Consider the following 18762-nt stretch of genomic DNA (forward strand, 5'->3'; position numbering starts at 1 on the left):
CTACATAATACCATCTAATACCATTCTAATCCACCATCATTTTTAACAAATGCTTATTATTTCTTCATATGGTAAAGCAGATCTCCAAAGAGCAGCATCCATGTGGTGTTAGCATGGTGTCACAATATTAGGAATTCCATAACAGACCATGCATTCTGAGTGGTAAAAGGGATTTCTCTTTCAAAAAGACCATGAAGGTAATATGAATTTTAGCAGGCCCAGAATTAAATCAACAGTCACTACAGAGTCAAAACAAGTTAGACAGCTTCTCTAGAGGGACCTTAGCTACATGGAGACGGCATCTTACATTTTAAGGAGCATTTCTAATCAAAACACACATATCTGAGCAAGTCTGTAAAGAAGAATATTTAGAGACTTCCCTGGTGGCCCAGTGGTTAAGAATCTGCCTTTCAGTGCGGGAGACATGGGTTTGATCCCTGGTCAGGGAACTAAGATCCCCCATATTGCAGGGCAACTCAGCCTGCACACAGAAACTATTGAGCCTGAGTGTTCTAGAGCCCACACACCACAACCAAGACTCAGCACAGCCTCCACTCCTCTCAAAAAAAAAAAAAAACAGAAGAACAACATTTACTTTCTCAGCATATGTGGGGCTGGGGGTGAGGACAATGCTGATTGTCAAACAGAGAGATTTCCTACTTCCTTTTTTTTTAATTTCTATAAAATAAAACCTGAACCACACAGTGCCCAATCCTGGCTTCACAGTCCATGGAGATAGACTGTGGATTCTGCTTTGGGACCTGAGCTGCACCAGTCACTGGGAGAACTTCTCACCTCCAGCCTCATGTTCCTGTGGCCTTTCCTTCTGGTCCTTGGTGGGTAGGATGCTACAGCAGGATTTGGGGACAGCCGGGGCAGAACCGGGCTTCCCTCATGGCTCAGAGGGTAAAGAATCTGCTTGCCAATGCAGGAGACCTGGGTTCGATCCCTGGGTCAGGAAGATTCCCTGGAGAAGGGAATGGCTACCCACTCCAGTATTCTTGCCTGAAGAATCCCATGGACAGAGGAGTCTATGGGCTACAGTTCATGGGGTAGCAAAGAGCTGGGTGACTAACTGAGTGACTAACACACACACACACACGGCAGAATCACCTATACCTGGGCACCCAGAATCTCTTCTTTTTCTGCTAGGATTAGTAGCAATGGGCTTCAGTTTCTAATAACTCAGGACCAATAATAGGTAATATGCAAATGAGTACTGATGAGCAGGGTTCCCAGGAAAAACAAAGGACTGTGAGTTTCTTTTCTAAATACTACTGCCTTCTCCCTTTGTTTAATAACCATTTCTACTTTGATCTCTAACAAAATTGGAAAGCTTCTTAAAAGGACATCAAAGGAATTTTGTTAGGATAAATTTTATTTCTAACCCATTTAAATCCTCCTCTGCCACCAACCCCACTTCCACTTCAAATTACCACATTTTTGGTTAAACTCCAACTTTCCTAGACTTAGGTTTTGGAGAGGCTTCAATACTTGCTACCCAGAGATGAGACTGTGTTTTTTGCTGATTAATATGACTCTTGTGCGTATGCATGCATGCTCACTCAGTCATGTCCGACTCTTTGAGAACCCATGGACTGTAGCCCACAGGCTCCTCTGTCCACGTGATTCTCCAGGCAAGAATACTGGGAGTGGGTTGCCATGCCCTTCTCCAGGGGATCTTTCCCACCCAGGGACTAAACCACCATTTCCTGTCTCTTGCATTGCAGGCATTTACCTCTGAGCCAAGCCATGGCTCTTGTATATGGATGCAAATATAATACTAGATCTAAATAGGGGGAAAAGAAGAAACAGTGTCAAGAGGACACCTCCATTTCCTTCCCGACCCTTCCTGGTTTGTGTGTTGCCACCAGGCAGGCAATGTATCTCAAAATAAAACAAAACAAACAAAAATCAGTCTTAAAAAGAGAAGGTGGGAGAGGAGATAGTAAGTCATGAAACTTCTGAGAATTTACTTGCAAAATAACCAACTTCTGGTAAAGGAGATGGTTTATGTTTACAGAGTGTTTTGTCTTACAAAACAAACATTCAGTTCTACAGGAATGTTGTGAAGGTAGGAAGGGGAGATAGGAGGGAAAATAGAGGAACTGAGGGAAGGAGGATGGAAGGGAAGGGAGGGTAGGGGTAGAGGGAAGAAGGGGTAGAGGAAAGGGGAAAAGAGAATTGTTGGAAATATTTTTAGAGAGTTATAACCTTTTTAAAAAAGATATTTATTCTAGTCTTGTAGTAACCTCTCTGACTCTGTTCCCCTACAGCTCCTATCAGCGTGCAGTCAGGTGAGTTACTCTTTTGGTGGTGTTGTTCTTTTAGACCTCTAGGAACCATAGTTATTCTGCTATGCAAGGAAGATACCACTTCCCCCAGCCTCTTAGGTGAGGGTTTTGGAGATCAGGGCTTGGACTGGGGTGAAGAGAGCAGGAGGCCAGTGTCTCACCTTGGTCATAGCCGGGGCAGGAATGCTCTGATGTCACATTCATCTTTGCTACCTGCCTGCTTGATGGGCAAAAGATCCTACCCTGACACTCCAAGGCAATGAATTCCTCCACCTTTACTACTAAGCCCTGGGACAGGAAAGAATTTAACTTATGAAGAGAAAGAAAATCATGCAATGTAGTATCAGGAAAATGTTCTCCTGGTTTCATCCACAGGAGCTCAGTTGCCTCCACCAGAAGCACTAGAGACAGTGATGGAAAATATTTATAATAGAAAACCAGTGGGCTAGGGAGAGGCTGTGTAAAAAACAAGAACTTCCCTCAATCTTATATTTGGATTGCAAACTACCCATGTCTAACTTTTCTTTCTTTTTTTTAATTAAAATTCTAATGTAATGAAAAAGAAAGTTTGCTTTTATATTAACCTGGAAAGTTACACTTTCTTCTTTAATGATTCCTTGGAGAGAGTATTTATCCTGCTATAGGCATGGAAAGTGATACTTATAAATCTAGTACTTTTATATCTGGTGATATAAATTACATTACATTTTGTTATTTTAAGCAAAAATGTTCTTAACACATTAGACAGTCTCTGAATCAGCTTCATAGGATCCAGTGAACTCCCTGAAATTGTAGTATAATGTGTACATATGTACAATTGTACGTTCCTCAAGGGAATGGCATGCATGCATGCTAAGTCACTTCAGTTGTGTCTGACTCTGTGTGACCCTATGGACTGTAGCCCATCAAGCTCCTTTGTCCATGGGATTCTCCAGGCAAGAATATTGGAGTGGGTTGCCATGCCCTCCTCCAGGGGATCTTCCTGACCCAGGGACTGAACCCAAGTTGCTTATGTCTCCTGCACTGGCAGGCTGGTTCTTTACCACCAGCACCATCTGGGAAGCCCTCAAAGGAATGGATCTGTAAGTACACAGGGAAAAGGGTCCAATCTTTGTTCCAGACTCTGTGTAACCTGTAGTCACATTTCTTATCTAACTCCAGCCCTTGTCAATATTACCGAGTTGGTCATATAAATCTTATTTTTCAAATATTTCTTTAATTAAGTTTTAATTTCTGTAATCTTCACTGAAAGTGAAGTGAAAGTAAAAGTTGCTCATGTTCGACTCTTTGCAACCCCATTGACTATACAGTTCATGGAATTCTCCAGGCCAGAATACTGGAGTGGGTAGCCTTTCCCTCCTCCAGGGGATCTTTCCAACCCAGGGATCGAACTGAAGTCTCTAGAATTGCAGATGGATTCTTTACCAGCTGCGCCACAGGGGAAGCCCAAGAATACTGGAGTGGGTAGCCTATCCTTCTCCAGTGGATCTTCCCGACCCAGGAAGATCCAGGAATCAAAGCGAAGTCTCCTGCATTGCAGGTGGATTCTTTACCAACTGAGCTATCAGGGAAGCAAAACCTTGCCCAATGTTGAGGAAGAAAACTTTAGGTCTCCAGAAGGACTTAAGACTTCTTTTTCTTTATCAATACTTATGACTCCCACCATCCACTCCAACCTCCTAGCCTAATGGTGGGGCTTTTGAAGTAGCTAAAAAAATATGGAGTAGTCATCTCTGAAATTATTTGATCATTTTGTTCTATCAGGAAAAAAATTTGAGCATGTACCTTTAATGTATTATATATATGGTGGTGGTGGTGGTTTAGTCCCTAAGTTTTGTCCTACTCTTGCAGCCCCATGGACTGTAGTCCACCAGGCTCCTCTGTCCATGGGATTTCCCAGGCAAGAATACTGGGATGGGTCACCTTTTACTTCTCCAATTATATAAGTATAGATCCCTATATTGAGTGTGAATGTTGTAAAATACAACAAAAACAGAAAATTTAAAAGATGAGAAAATGTTTATCATAATATGAAAGCTTTCTCTCCACCTCCTTATGAATCCCACTTTGCATTTTTTTAATTGAAGTATAGCTGGCTTACATATTTGTTAGATTCTGGTTTTCAGCAGAGTGATTCAGTTATATATATATACATTCTTTTTCATTATAAGTTATTACAAAATATTGAATATGTTTCCCTGTGCTATAAACACTTGTTGTTTATTTTATATATAATAGTTTGTATCTACTAATCCCAAACTCCTAATTTATCCTTTTTCCCCTTTTGCCTTTGATAACCATAAATTTGCTTTCTATGTCTGTCTGTTTCTGTTTTATAAATAAGTACATTTGTAACATATTTTAGAGTCCACATATAGGTGGGATATAGTATTTGCCTTTCTCTGACTTATTTCACTTGGTATGATAATCTCTGGGTCCATCCACATTGCTGCAAATGGCATTATTTCACTCTTGTATGACTGAGTAGTATTCCACTTATTAGTGGAGGACAGGGAAGTCTGGTGTGCTACATTCCATGGGGTTGCAAAGAGTCAGACACAGCTTAGCGACTGAACAACAACAGCTACAGTATTCCATCGTGCGTGTACATCCATATTAATATACATATACATGTTCCTTATCCATTCATCTGTCAATGAACATCTAGGCCGCTTCCATTGCAAACAGTGCTACTGTAAACATTGGGGTGCAAGGGTCTTTTTGGAGTTTTCATTGATCCCACTTTGAAGACTCGATCTTGACATCACGAGACAAGACACTGAGACCTAGCACTCCTTCCCTCCACCGTAAACTCATGGCTGAAGGGGTGAGCTGGGCAGACAGCCCCTCTCAAGGGCAGTCTCTTTTCCCACTCTGTTCCTTCATCTCTGGCACTGCCTCTCTTGACACTGAAGGAGAATGATCCAAAGTTCAGACCAGGGATTAGATTTTACATCAGAACAACAAATATTTTCCCTGCAGTTTATCCCAATGTACTACAATATCCCAATGTACTATGCCGAAGAATTGATGCTTTTGAACCGTGGTGCTGGAGAAGACTCTTGAGAGTCCCTTGGACAGCAAGGAGATCCAACCAGTCCATCCTAAAGAAAATCAGTCCTGAATATTCATTGGAAGGCTTGATGTTGAAGCTGAAATTCCAGTACTTTGGCCACCTGATGTGAAGAACCGACTCATTTGAAAAGACCCTGATGCTGGGAAAGATTGAAGGCAGGAGGAGAAAGGGATGACAGAGGATGAGATGGTTGGATGGCATCACCAACTCAATGGACATGAATTTGAATAAACTCCAGGAGTTGGTGATGAACAGGGAGGCCCGGAGTGCTGCAATCCATGGGCTCACAGAGTTGGACACGACTGAGCAACTGAACTGAACTACAATTCCAAATTGATTTTTAAACCTGAATTTCTAGTTCCACTGTCAACCAAAAAATTTTCCCCCAAAGAGGCCCAAGGCTGCAGGGTTGAGTCACAGAGCACTGTGGTGGTTGACTCCCCCTTCTTTCTGCACAAACTTTCAGGCAATAGTCTCTTGCTCCTCTCCACTGTACTGTTTTCTTTCCCTCCTGGGGCAGATCCAAAACACTGAGCTGTTCGTGCACTCTCTAGTGACCACTCTCTTTTATGAGGAGGCAATGACCTGAACAGAAGAGGAGCCCATTTCTCTTCTTAGGGATCATCCAGATGCCTCTGAAAAAAGCATCCAAGTGAGGAATTATGAATATTGAAGCTGTAGATCCCAGGGCTGATATCTCAGTGACCCAGATTGTTTCATCCAAGGAGAATGACAAAGGGAAGCTTTTTGAATTGTACTCCTGGGCTGAGCCTCTAAGGAATGACAAAAGCAAAGGTTATTTATGGCTGCCACAGGGATATGAGGTCACCTTGAATGGATATTAGGGGATGTTAAGTGGAACTGTTTTAAATCCGTATTTTCCAGAAAAGTATTGGCACCCAGGAAAAAAAAAAGGATTAAATATTTTTAATAGACATAAAGCTATTAGGATGTGTGGAAGACAAAATATGTCACTAAGTGAAACAGAGCTCACCTTTGCTGAGCAAAGAAGCCAAGAGAGCCAGTAGGTCTCAAGGGACCTATGGCTGCCCAGCTTCCTGTATATGAGTTTGCATTATCCCTCTGCCTTATGAACAGAATCTAGAAGGCTGGGATGGGAGTGGGAAGCCTTGGAATCATAGATATTTTTGCATCTTTTGCAGACTGGCTGAGTATCGATATGCCATACTATGCCTATGAAGGAGACCAGGTGGTGGTGAGGTGCTCTGGCAGAGACAATAATAAAATAAAGAGACTGACGTTCTACAAAGATGGAGCTTGGCTACCCGCTTATTATAACACCTATATCATTTCAAATGCAAGACCCAGTGACAGTGGCTCCTATTATTGTAAGGCAAAAAGGAGAGTGTTCTTATTTATAGATGACACGGAACAAACAAGATCTGTATGGCTCACTGTCCAAGGTGAGGGTCTCACTTTTTAAGTGGATGAGACTGGGAAGGAGTAGGGCCTGTGTGGAAGGAGCAGGGTGCAGAGCAGAGAAGACCACCCAGGAAGGGAGAAACGGTGGGCGGCTGTGTGTCCTGGAGTCTGGGCCTGTTTCCTGCTCACTGGGGCTGAAAAGGCACTTCTCTACAGGAACTCTATACCTCACTGACTGGTGGCCTCTGTTTAATTCTTCCCTCCAGAGCTGTTTCCAACACCTCAACTGACAACCAGACCCTCGCAACCCACTGAGGGAGCCTCAGTAACCCTGTTCTGTGGTACCCAGCTCCCTGCAGACAGATCAGAGACCCAACTTCGCTACTCCTTCTACAGGGGTGGCTACACCCTGAGGTCAGACTGGGACTCACCAGAGTTTTGGATCTCAGAAATATGGAAAGAAGACTCAGGATATTACTGGTGTGAGGCAAGGACAGTATCTCACAGTGTCTCAAAGCAGAGTCACCAGTCCTATATACAAGTGCAAAGTGAGCATTGGTACTGGGCTGCTAGGTTGGGCGGGCAGAGAAGAACTGTAGTTCCCATTCAGACCTGTGTTCTTCATTTCAACTGTGCTGCCTCTATGCCTGTGGTTGGGGGGCTACAATGACTTAACCAGACTCTGCTTTATTAACTGCTACCATGGCATCATCTCCCAATAGTTCTGCTCTCCCTACCAGAAAAAAAAAAAAAAAAAGGATTTCCCTGGTGGTCCAGCAGTTAAGACTCCATGATCCCAATGCAGAGGGTCCAGGTTCAATCCCTGGTCAGAGAACTAGATCCCATAGAAAGTGGAAGTGTTAGTCGATCAGTCGTGTCCAACTCTTTGCGACCCCATAAACTGTATCCCACTTGGCTCCTCTGTCCATGGAATTCTCCAGGCAAGAATACTGGAGTGGGTTGGCATTCCCTTCTCCAGGGGATCTTCCTGACTCAGGGATCAAACTCAGGTCTTCTGCATTGGAGGTAGATGCTTTATCATCTGAGCCACCCCACAATCAAAAGATCTCACAAGCTGCAACAAGATCCAGTGCAGCCAAATAAATAAATTTTAAAATACATATGTATAATTTACATATGTATTTTAAAATAGTTCAAAAAATAATTTTTTTTAAAAAAGTAAAGAAGTATTTTTAAAAAACATAATAATCTCTCTGGAGCATTTATGTATGCTTAGCACTGAGGAATGCTCAGTGAACCAAGAGATAAATCACGGTCTCTGTCTACAGAGAATGACCCCCAACTGGGAGGCACATTTAACCCAGCTAGAGCAACGAAGGAACAAAGTGATGATGGTGATGATGGTGATAATGATGATGTGAGAAATATCAATAAGAATCCTCACCACTTACTAAAAGTTTACTAAATGTTAACCTGAAACCAAGCTGTTATATTCAATTCAGAACCCCTCTGATGCTCAAATATTTGCAGAGGGGAAGACTTGTAGAAAGTTTATCAAGTACTAGGAAGGCACTGATCAGAGCAGTTTTATATTTAGTCCTCAGAGTAACCCTGTGACGTAGGTGAAAATTATCTGTAAAGTGGATATTATGTCATCCTCACTTTACACATGAGGAACTGAAAGCACAGAGCTGTTTGGTGGCCTCCACCAAGGGAACCCAGCAAATAAGTGGCACAGCTGGAATCTGAATCCAGGCACTCTGGTGTCAGTTACATTTCCTATCTCAGCCACACCAGTGGAGAGTAGTACCAGTAACAGCCACCATTTGCTGGACATCTTCAGTGTAACAGGTTCTTTGTACATGCATGCTGTTTCATCTTCATGAGAACACTATGAAGTTAATATGATTATCCACACTTTACCTTTGAGAAAACTGAAGATCAGAGAGATTAACTAATCTATGAAGATCATGCAATGAATAAGTAATGGAAGTGGGTGAGGACTCCCCTGTCAGTCCCCTTCCCATTATTCCTGCTGTCCTGAGTTTATCTGGAGATCAGGAAGGAGCAAGATCACTAAGGGCTGTGGTCATTAGCAAAGGCTAATGAGTGTGGAGGAAGCGCAAGTTGGAATTTTTAGAGCATTCAGGAGCAGGGTGAGCCTACCTGAGGGCCCTCAGCATGTACCCTCCCTGATAAAAAAATACTTCTCTGCCTAAACATCCCACCAGCTCCACCTGCCATAATGGTCAGCAGGTGGTACCAACCTCCACTCCAGGCCCTCACCTTTCTGCACCCGCAGAAGAGTGTATCTTCAAGTCCCATAAAAAGTGCCCCTGTCCAACATCCCAGCCCCATCCTCCTCCCATCATGCCCTCACCTGTCGTCCTGTGTTCACACAGGAATCCCTGTGTCTGGAGTGTTCCTGGAGACACAGCCCCAGAGGGACCAGGTGGTTAAAGGGGAGACGCTGGTCCTTGTCTGCTCTGTGGCCAAAGGCACCGGGAAAACCAAGTTCTTTTGGCACAGAGAGGACACAAGAGAGAGTCTGGGGCAGAAAAGTCAGCGCTCCCAGAGAGCAGAGCTGGAGATCCCGGTTATCCGAGAGAGCCATGCCGGACGCTACTACTGCACAGCTGACAACGGCTACGGCCTCATCCAGAGCCAGGCAGTGATCGTCACTGTGAGAAGTAAGTAGCTAATTCTCCTAATTAGCTGGAGAGTCCCAACTGCAATTGGTTTCCTTCTGTGACAGTGAGGGTGTTTCAAGGATAAGAATCAGGGCTGTGAAGAGGTTAGGAAACCATTAACATGCTAGGATTGTTATTGCAACGGTGGTGGCAGCGGTAGCAGTGACAACAGGGTCAGGAGAGCTGAAGGACGATGACAAGGGGAGACAGGAAGCAGGCTATGAGGCTCGGTCAGACATATGACCTCCAGAATTCCTCCCCAGAAATTGTCAAAGCTCCACAGGGAACCGTCTCTGCAGCGTTAGATCAGAAGGTGCGCTAATGGGAAGAAACCCCAGGGCTTGAGAGGTACTGTGTGGATACCGTGAGAATAGAGAGAGTGGGTTATAAGTCTGGGCCCGCACAAGAGACCCTCTCTGATGAACTGCCCTTTATCAGTTCCAGTGTCACGTCCCGTCCTCACCTTCAGTGTTCCTGGGGCCCAGGCCTTGACTGGGGACGTGGTGGAGCTTCGCTGTGAGGACAAGGGCGCATCTCCCCCCATTTTGTACCGGTTTTACCATGAAAATGTTCCCCTGGGGAACACCGAGGCGCCTTTTGGAGGAGGAGCTTCCTTCAACCTATCTGTGACCGCAAGGCATTCTGGGACCTATGCTTGCGAGGCCGACAACGGCCTGGGGGCCCAGCGCAGTGACGTGGCGCTACTCTACGTGACAGGTAGGAAAAGTCCAAAGCCTCCTTCCAGAACACTGGTTGCCGTCATTCCAAACAGTGGCTTGTGTGTCCTTTCCATGGGTTTTCCTCTCCCTCGAGGAATCGGAGTTCGACAAAAGAAGCTGTCAGCTCTCCCTGTCTCTCCTTCTCGCTGGTCTGAACATCATCATCACTGGCCTTCCGGTTTCCCTTTCACCATCAGATAGGTGTGAAATAGATACTTCACTAGGATCAAATCAGCCCTGGGAGTGGGGTAAGTGAGGCATGGAGAGAGGAGACAAAGATGATTGCATATTCAGAGCTCTCAGCGAGCAAGGAGCTACAACCAAACCTTGTCAATACTTAAGGAAACCGTGAAAACCCCATGAACAAGCCAGATTCTAGGATTCAAAACTTTTCTAGGATTATCTCATTTAATCTCCATTGACAACTCTCATGTTACTAATGAGGAAATGATATTTAAAATAAGTAACTTACCCACCGTCACACAGCGAGTAGGTGCAAAGATGAAACTCTCGGCAAGAACTACAGAATTGAAAAACTGCTCCTTGCCACTATTTTAAAATGATGGCTGTATATATAATATTTTCCCTTTAATTTATTATTGTGGAGAAGTGCCTTAATAAGTTTCTTAATATGGAATAATCATTGAATTCCTGTATAAACCCTTCTCAGTCATTATATCATAGGTAGCAGCTACGTACAACTTAATATTTATTTCAAATGTGTGCATCTTTATTTATGAGTTTTCTATTTTGAACTAATTTTGGTTTCAGGGATAGGTTTGCCTCATAAGAATGTTTTCAGAAGTTTTCCATATTTTCTATGCTCTGCAGCAGTTTAATACTGTATTGGAATTATCTATTTGCAAAGTCTTTGGAACTAGCCTAAATGACATTCTGAGCGTCTTAAATCCTTACCTCCACTGTCAAATCTTTTTTATTAGTCTTCAAATTTTCTATTCCTTGTTAAAATAATTTGGGCGATTATACCTAAACTTATCACAGAATGTTGTCCATAGTATTCTCATCTAATTTTGAAATAGCCTTTATATATGCATTTATGCTGTCTTCTCATTTCTAGTTTGTGTGATCTCTTTTTCTTAATCATATTTGCCATATGCTTGTCAATTTTATTGCTCTTTTTAAAGAACCAGGCTTAGTTTTCTTATTCAAATATATTTGAGTTTTGGTTTTCTGATTCATTTGTTTCTCCTTTATCTTCAATATTTCTTTCTTCCGTTTCAGTTTATGTGGTTCTTTAATTTCTTAAGCAAATGCTTATTCATTTTTCATCTTTGTTTCCTAGTAAATGAATTTAAAACTGTATAGTTTCTTCTAAGTACCACTTTCATCTCATCCTACAGATTTTGATGTATAATATTTTCATTTGTTTAATTTACAAAGTATGTAAAATTTGTGTTTCACTTAATTTTATAGCCTGAAACTTAATAATTCTTTATGAATAGGTTTTTATCCTCTTTTATTAGTTTCTTTTTTAAATTTTTATTGGAGTATATTTGATATGCAGTGTCATGTTAGTTTCAGGTGTATGGCAAGGCACACCAATTGTGCATGCATGCGTGCTAAGTCACTTCAGTTGTGTCCTACTCTTTGCCACCCGATGGACTGTAGCTCACCAGGCTCCTCTGTCCATGGGGATTCTCCAGGCAAGAATACCAGAATGGGTTGCTATTTCCTCCTCCAGGGCATCTTCCCGACTGAGAGATTGAACCCGTGTCCCTTGCATCTCCTGCATTGGCAGGCAGGTTCTTTACCACTTTGCCATCTGGGAAGCCCCAACCAGTTATACATGTACATATATCCACTCTGTTTTAGATTATTTTCCCATATAGGTCATTACAGAGTATTGAGTCAAATTCCTTGTGATATACAATGGATCTTATTAGTTATCTATTTTATATATAGTAGTGAAAACCCCATGGACGGAGGAGCCTGGTAGGCTGCAGTCCATGGGGTCGCTAGGAGTCGGACGCGACTGAGCGACTTCCCTTTCACTTTTCACTTTCATGCATTGGAGAAGGAAATGGCAACCCACTCCAGTGTCCTTGCCTGGAGAATCCCAGGGACAGGGGAGCCTGGTGGGCTGCTGTCTCTGGAGTCGCATGGAGCCGGACACAACTGAAGCGACTTAGCAGGAGCAGCAGCAACAGCAGTGTGTATATGTCAATCCCAATCTTAAAATGTATTCCTCCCTCACTTACCCCATGGTAACCATAAACTTGTTTTCTACATTTGTGACTCTATTTCTGTTTTGTAGATAAGTTCATTTATATACTTTTTTAGATTCTTATAAATTTATTTCTAAAAACTTTTTATTATCCCTATATTAAATTTTATCAAAGAATATGACCTGTATCATTTGGTGATTTATAATAATATCTTTTGAAATAACATACAGTTAACATTTTTTCTAAATGCTATAAATGGAATTTGAAAAGAATGCGAATTTTCTATTTAGGATATGCAAAGTTCAGTTTTTATTTCTCTATTAAATTAAGCAAGTTGTTTGATGTATTCAGTTTCTATAGAGTCATATGCTCTTTTCAAGCTATTAATTTTTGAGCATCATATTCACATTATTACTTATAATTCTTAGAAACTTAGCTTTTTATAGGGGCTTTGTCATGAACTTGGTAATTGACTGTGTAAAATGGTGCATTTTTGTTTCAAATGACAGGAATCTCATACAAACAGGCTTGGGCCAGAAAAAAAATAGTAAAGTTGATGGGACGGGTCAGGAATGGACATGGCTTAATGTGTGACTAGCAAAGGGTTCTGTCTCTGCCTCCCCTCTTTCCTCTGCATTTCTCCATTAACTTCTCAGACAGGCAGAGCTGACCACTGACATCTTCAGTTTTATATCCCTCCTCTCTGCTAGATATCCCAAAGAAAAAAGTTTCTTTTTAATTATTTAAAAAAATTTTTAAGTAAAAAAAGAAATTTGGCTGAGCCACGTGATGTGCAGGATCTTAGTTACTTCACCAGAGATTGAACCCACACCCCCGGCAGTGGAAGCACAGAGTCTTAACTCTGTAAGGGAAGTCCCTAATTTTTTTTAATTGCAGCGTTGTTGATTTACAATGTCATTTTAATTTCAGGCTTACAACACAGTGATTCTGTTTTATATTCCTTTTAAGATTCTTTTCCGTTACACGTTATTACAAAATATTGAGTAGAGTTCTCTGTGCTTTACAGTAGGCCCTTGTTGGTTATCTATTTTATGTACAGTAGTGTGAATATGCTAATTCCCACCTCCTAATTTATGCCTCCACCACTTTCCCATTTGGTAACCATAACTTTGTTTACTATGTCTATGATTCTATTTCTGTTTTGTAGATAAGTTCATTTGTAGCCTTCTTTTTAGATTCCATGTATAAGTGACACTATGTGATATCCGTCTCTCTCTAACATTTCTTAGCATGATAATCTCTAAGTCCATCCATGTTGCTGCAAATGACATTATTCCATCCTTTGTTATGGCTGAGTGATATTCCATTGTATGTGTGTACCACGTCTTCTTTATCCATTCATCTGTCAATGGACATTTAGGTTGCTTCTCTGTCTTGGCTTTTGTAAATAATGCTGCAATGAACGTTGGTGTTCATGTACCTGAGACAAGAGTCTCTTTAGACATTACTCCAGTTTAGACACAGACTAGAACAGACTTATGGACACGGGGCAGGGGCAGGTAAGAAGGAGAAGGCGGGACAAATGGAGAGAGTAGCATGGAAACATGTACACTAATGTATGTGAAATAGATAGCCGATGGGAATTTGCTGTATGACTCAGGGAACGCAAACCGGGGTTCTGTGACAACCTGGGGGGGGGGGGATAGAGTGAGAGGTAGGAGGCAGACGTAAGAGGGAGGGGACATTTGTATACCTATGGCTGATCCATATTGATGTATAGCAGAAACCAACACAATATTATAATTATCTTTCAATTTAAATAAATAAATTAAAAACAATTACTCCAGTTTAAGAAGCAAAAAAATAAAATAAATAAATAGAGATTAACCAGTCCATGTGATGTGTTCATCCTTTTCCTCTACAGAGAATATGGGCCTGTGACTGGTGAAGTCAGCAACAGAGTAGAGCAAAAGAAAACTGAGTAACTCAATTGACCTATTTTAGGCCTTTCTTTGTTCCAAGTCTCATTGTCCACTTTTAGGAAAGACCTGATTCTAGACCCTTCTTTTTCTAAGATCTTTTTGAGCTCATAAGAATCAAACCATAAGTCTCTATGTACCTGTATTCCTTTGTTTTCAGAAAGAAAGGCCTTTTCCCAGGTGACTTTGAGTGGAGGCCTTAGGTGGGGTGGGATGTTTTAGGAGATGGTAATGGCATGGGATAGAGCAAACCTTGGTGATTCCTGATTTAGCAGGTCCTCTGCTTCATACCACATACCACCACCACTATCAAACAACCTCTCTTAACACTGGAAGCTGCCCTAAGAGGACATTTCTGAGTGTGCTCTGACCCCTTCTGTTCACAGAATTTCCACCTAAAATACGCTTAATGAATGGTCCCCACCGTTGTGAAGGGCGAGTGGAGGTGGAAAAGGAAGGTCACTGGGGCACCGTGTGTGATGACGGCTGGGACATGAAGGATGTGGCCGTGGTGTGCCGGGAGCTGGGCTGTGGAGCAGCCAAGCACACACCTGCAGGCATGTTGTATCTGCCAGTGGCAGAAGAGGACCAGCCTGTGCAATGGGACAGAAGCGGCACTGGCTGAGTGTGAGCAGGTTGAGACCTTTGACTGTGGGCACGATGAGGATGCAGGCGCAGTGTGTGAAGGTAGGTCATGGCGGGGCCTGGTGAATGGGAACCAGCTTACTCTACTTCAAGGCCCTTCTCTATGCTACCTCCAACTCACCTTGCTAGTCACTGTTGCTCCGGCTGCCTTCAGGACCACTCACTCATTCTACATTAGCATGTGGTCAGGAAAACACCATTAGTTCATATTAGGCAGTCAAGAGTTGTAAGGGACTCTCCTACACATTCTGTTTGTAGGCTGTATCTGCCACTTCAAAAGACAAGATATTGGCATTTTCAGGGCCATGAGTTTGACTATAATGCCAGGGAAATAATTCTGAAACCATAAAATTACACAGTTTGATTTTAATGGAGGTCACACTGCTTATATTGTTCTAATCAATATAGATTGATTAGAGCTGATGGGATTAGATTGTTCTATGTTCTAACCTAATCCCATCAGCTCTACTGTACTCTCTCCCTGAAATGCCTCTACTCATGGAAACAAATCCCCAAATAAGAGGAGTGCTTGGTAGGGAAGATGCAAGTGCTTTTTCCTTCCCTAGGTTCTAATGAGACAGGGAGTGGGGAATGCAAGGCATGTCGAAAAGACTCTGGGTCTTCAAGGAAACCAGGCCACAAATTGATGGTAGAAGTAAAAAAAGTCCACTGCATTTCCCATAGATTCTATTGAGCCTGTGACTAGAGCAGAAGCCAGTGGGACTGCTACCTCAGGCCCAGCCCCAAATCATGTCTCTGGAGGAGCACCCCAACTTCTGGGGCATCCTTCCAGAGGTGGTGAGAAGAAGCTTTTAGAACTATTGAGCCAAAGTCCAGTTTTAGGAATATCTAAAGGCCTGTGGCTCATTCAGGGAAATGGAATCAGCTTTGGAAACTGGAAAGGATCCAGGATTTGGTATCAACTATACAGAGCTTGAGTCCTGTCTCCCCCACTTACCAGCCCTATAAGCATCAAACTTCTCTGAAGCTCATAATCTCTGTCAGAAAAGTGGAATAACATCCGGTCCAGTCACAGAGCTGGGACGAGATCAAACACTCATCATTTATAAAGATCTGTGATGAAGAGCAAAATCTGGGAAGAAGTATCCAGGGCCTGCTACCGCTTGCTGATTTTGAATGGTCTCCATGAAAGGGGAGGTCTGGAACTCAGGGTTGGCCCTCTTCCATATCCTGGACCTCACCTCTCCAGGAAGACCCCATGAGTTTGTCCGGACAATCCCTTTTTGTCTCTTCCTCTCCTTACCACCTATTCCCTTTTCTCTACAGCATTCTAGCCTAGTTCTTTTTGAAGATATGGAGACTGGAGGCCTGCAGACCTCAGAATCTCTGCTTTTTGACCTCCCAGCCCTGGGTGACCCAATGGCTCTGGACAGACCTTAATGCTTTACCTGTGGCTCACTTGACCCCTCAGCAGGATTCTAAATTGTTCTTCTGAGCCAAAGCATCAACTGTGCCTGCATCTGGGGCAAAACCCAGCTCCCAAAGAAGCCAAGCTCAGAGAATGTCTCCCTCTATACTGACACCTTGGCCCGGTCCTGGCTTTTCCAGTCTCTTTCAGAACTGCCTGGGGATCCCAATACTGTCTCCTTGAGCAGATGTAGCAGCTCCTGGGATGAAACAAGCAAGGAACTGATTGAGGTGGGCCCTACATCTTGTACAAAATATGTGCATGTGAAACAGACAAAAGAAAATGTGGGTATTTGATTGTGTTTCCAAGTGACTTGGGAAGAAAGTAGCTCTTATTTCTTTTTAAAATATTTTTTAAATTACAAATATAAAACACATTATAAAAAGAAGAGTATAGAAAAAGGAAAATAAAAATCAGCCAAAATTTTAACACTCAGAAGTAACTCCTGTTAATATTCTGATAATTCTAAAATGTTTTATAAATATATATGAATGAATATGTATATTTTATTTTATTTTACTGCAAGCTACCTATTATTTTATACTGTTCATTAAATTTTAAAATGCAATAGTAACATTCCATTAACACTAATCTCCTGTATGTGTGTTTTCACAGAAACTATACGTGTGTGTGTGTTTTCACAAAAGCTGAAAGTGAGAGTGTTAGTCACTCAGTCATGTCTGACTCTTTGCGACTGCATGGACTGTAGCCTGGCAGGCTCTATCCACGGGATTCTCCAGGCAAGAACACTAGAGTTGGTTGCCTAGATCTCAAAAAATATTTGAGAGATTTCTCTTAGAAATTAATAACTAAATTTTGAATCTGAGTGGATATGGGAAGAAGAAAACTGAAAAGATATGTTTCTTTGTCAACAGTTCTCCTTATAATGAATAATTATCACAGCCTTACCTGGTTGTAATATATATTAATATCCTGCTGAATTCCATTTGATAGTATCTTACATAAGATTTTTGCATAGGTATTCATAATGAAGATTTGTCTGTAGTTTTTTATACTTTCTTTGAAAAGCTTGAATGAATGCTGTGTTGGTTTCTTATTAATTTGAAAGATTTCTTTCTCTGTGACTGCTAAAAAAAATGTAAATACTACTAAATTTATCTTCTTGAAGACTAAAAAATATTAGTGGGTGAAACCATCTGACTTGATATGTTTGGAGATGTGGCTCTCCAATAATGTTCTCAATTTTCTTCACTATTATTGATCTATTTATTTAACCTTCTCTTCTTGAAAAAAAATGATAATTTATATTTTCCTAGAAAGTCATCCATTTAATATAGGTTTTCAAAAGATGTATGTTTAATTCATTGTCCCTTCTTTCTTGAGTAGCCTATTCAGTGGTTTATCTATTTTTTAATATAAAAGCTTTTAAGTTTATTCATATATTCTACTGGGGTTTTCTGTTTGATATATTCATTAATGTCTGCTTTAGTCTTCATTGGTTTTGGTGATATTTTTCTAAGTTCTTAGTTAATTTGTGCCTAGTTGATTTATTTTTATTTTTCCTTGTTGGTACTTTTTCCGATTGTTTAAAGACCTGTTTTAATCATGTCTCTTAAGTTTTGATAGGTAGTGTTTTGGTTATAATTGTTATCAAGTCTGTAATATCAGTTTTATTTTCTCCTTTGACCTCAAAAATGTTTTAAAATAGGAAATTTTTTAGTTGCCTGGTGAAAGGATTTTCCCTTAATTTTGTGATTTTTAAAAATAATTGATTGCATTTATAATTTTTTAAGGTTTTCTTTGTGATCTACCTTTGGTAGATCATCTGTGAGTACTTAAAAGAAAGTGAATTCCCTGTTACTGGAGTCAATGTATATTTATTATGAATTTCTTATTAATCATATTATTTGATTCATATGCACCCTTACTTTTTAATCTGCTTGATCTACTGCGGGTCTACAGGTGTCATTTGTTATTGTCATTGTCATTAAATTTATTTCTCCTTCCATTTCCTGCAGTCCATGTGTCAAGTATTGATATTTTGATGACATGATATTTACTTCCAAAGATTTATGAGGCTTAGAGCTTTCTCATACATCTTAGCCTTTTCCACTTTCCTTCAGTGTTTTCTGCCTTGATATGTCTTTGTCCAGTCTTGCACTTCTAACTTTCTGAGTGACTTTCCTTTAGATATATCCCTTATATATAGCATACAGGGCTTTTTGTTTGTTTTTTTGCTTTAAATTTATCTTATTCAAGTACAGTTGATTTACAGTGTTGTGTTAATGTAACATATAGTTGAGTTTTGGTTTTGTACTGGATACAAATTTTATTTTATTAACTATTTGCCTTTTCACTCTACATTTTCTCTTATTACTTTCTTCATTTTTTGGTTCCTTTTTGTTTTCCTTCCTCTTTGTTTTGTAACCTCGGATGCTGAGTTAATCACACTCCTCAGCTCATGGCTCACTCCCATAG

At 41.2% G+C, this 18762-nt stretch overlaps 1 protein-coding gene across 4 annotated transcripts; it reads left to right on the top strand.

Annotated features, from left to right (window-relative positions):
• The first annotated feature begins 657 nt into the window (after positions 1-657).
• On the top strand, positions 658-18292 carry LOC138433802 (Fc receptor-like protein 2). 4 transcript variants are annotated; one of them, XM_069577063.1, is made up of 9 exons: positions 711-836; positions 2277-2297; positions 6534-6794; positions 7020-7301; positions 9117-9404; positions 9843-10121; positions 14636-14936; positions 16182-16553; positions 16939-18292. In XM_069577063.1, exons 1-7 carry the CDS (start codon positions 806-808, stop codon positions 14872-14874), a joined length of 1401 nt encoding a protein of 466 aa, XP_069433164.1. In that variant the 5' UTR covers positions 711-805; the 3' UTR covers positions 14875-14936; positions 16182-16553; positions 16939-18292. The 4 variants fall into 4 exon arrangements, with proteins under 4 accessions (XP_069433160.1, XP_069433164.1, XP_069433182.1 ...); XM_069577081.1 differs by having other exon boundaries at positions 16464-16553; XM_069577059.1 differs by lacking the exon at positions 16939-18292 and having other exon boundaries at positions 658-836; positions 16182-16736.
• Positions 18293-18762: the final 470 nt, after the last annotated feature.

This window comes from Ovis canadensis, chromosome 1, assembly GCF_042477335.2.
Source record: "Ovis canadensis isolate MfBH-ARS-UI-01 breed Bighorn chromosome 1, ARS-UI_OviCan_v2, whole genome shotgun sequence".
Lineage (NCBI taxonomy): Eukaryota > Metazoa > Chordata > Mammalia > Artiodactyla > Bovidae > Ovis > Ovis canadensis.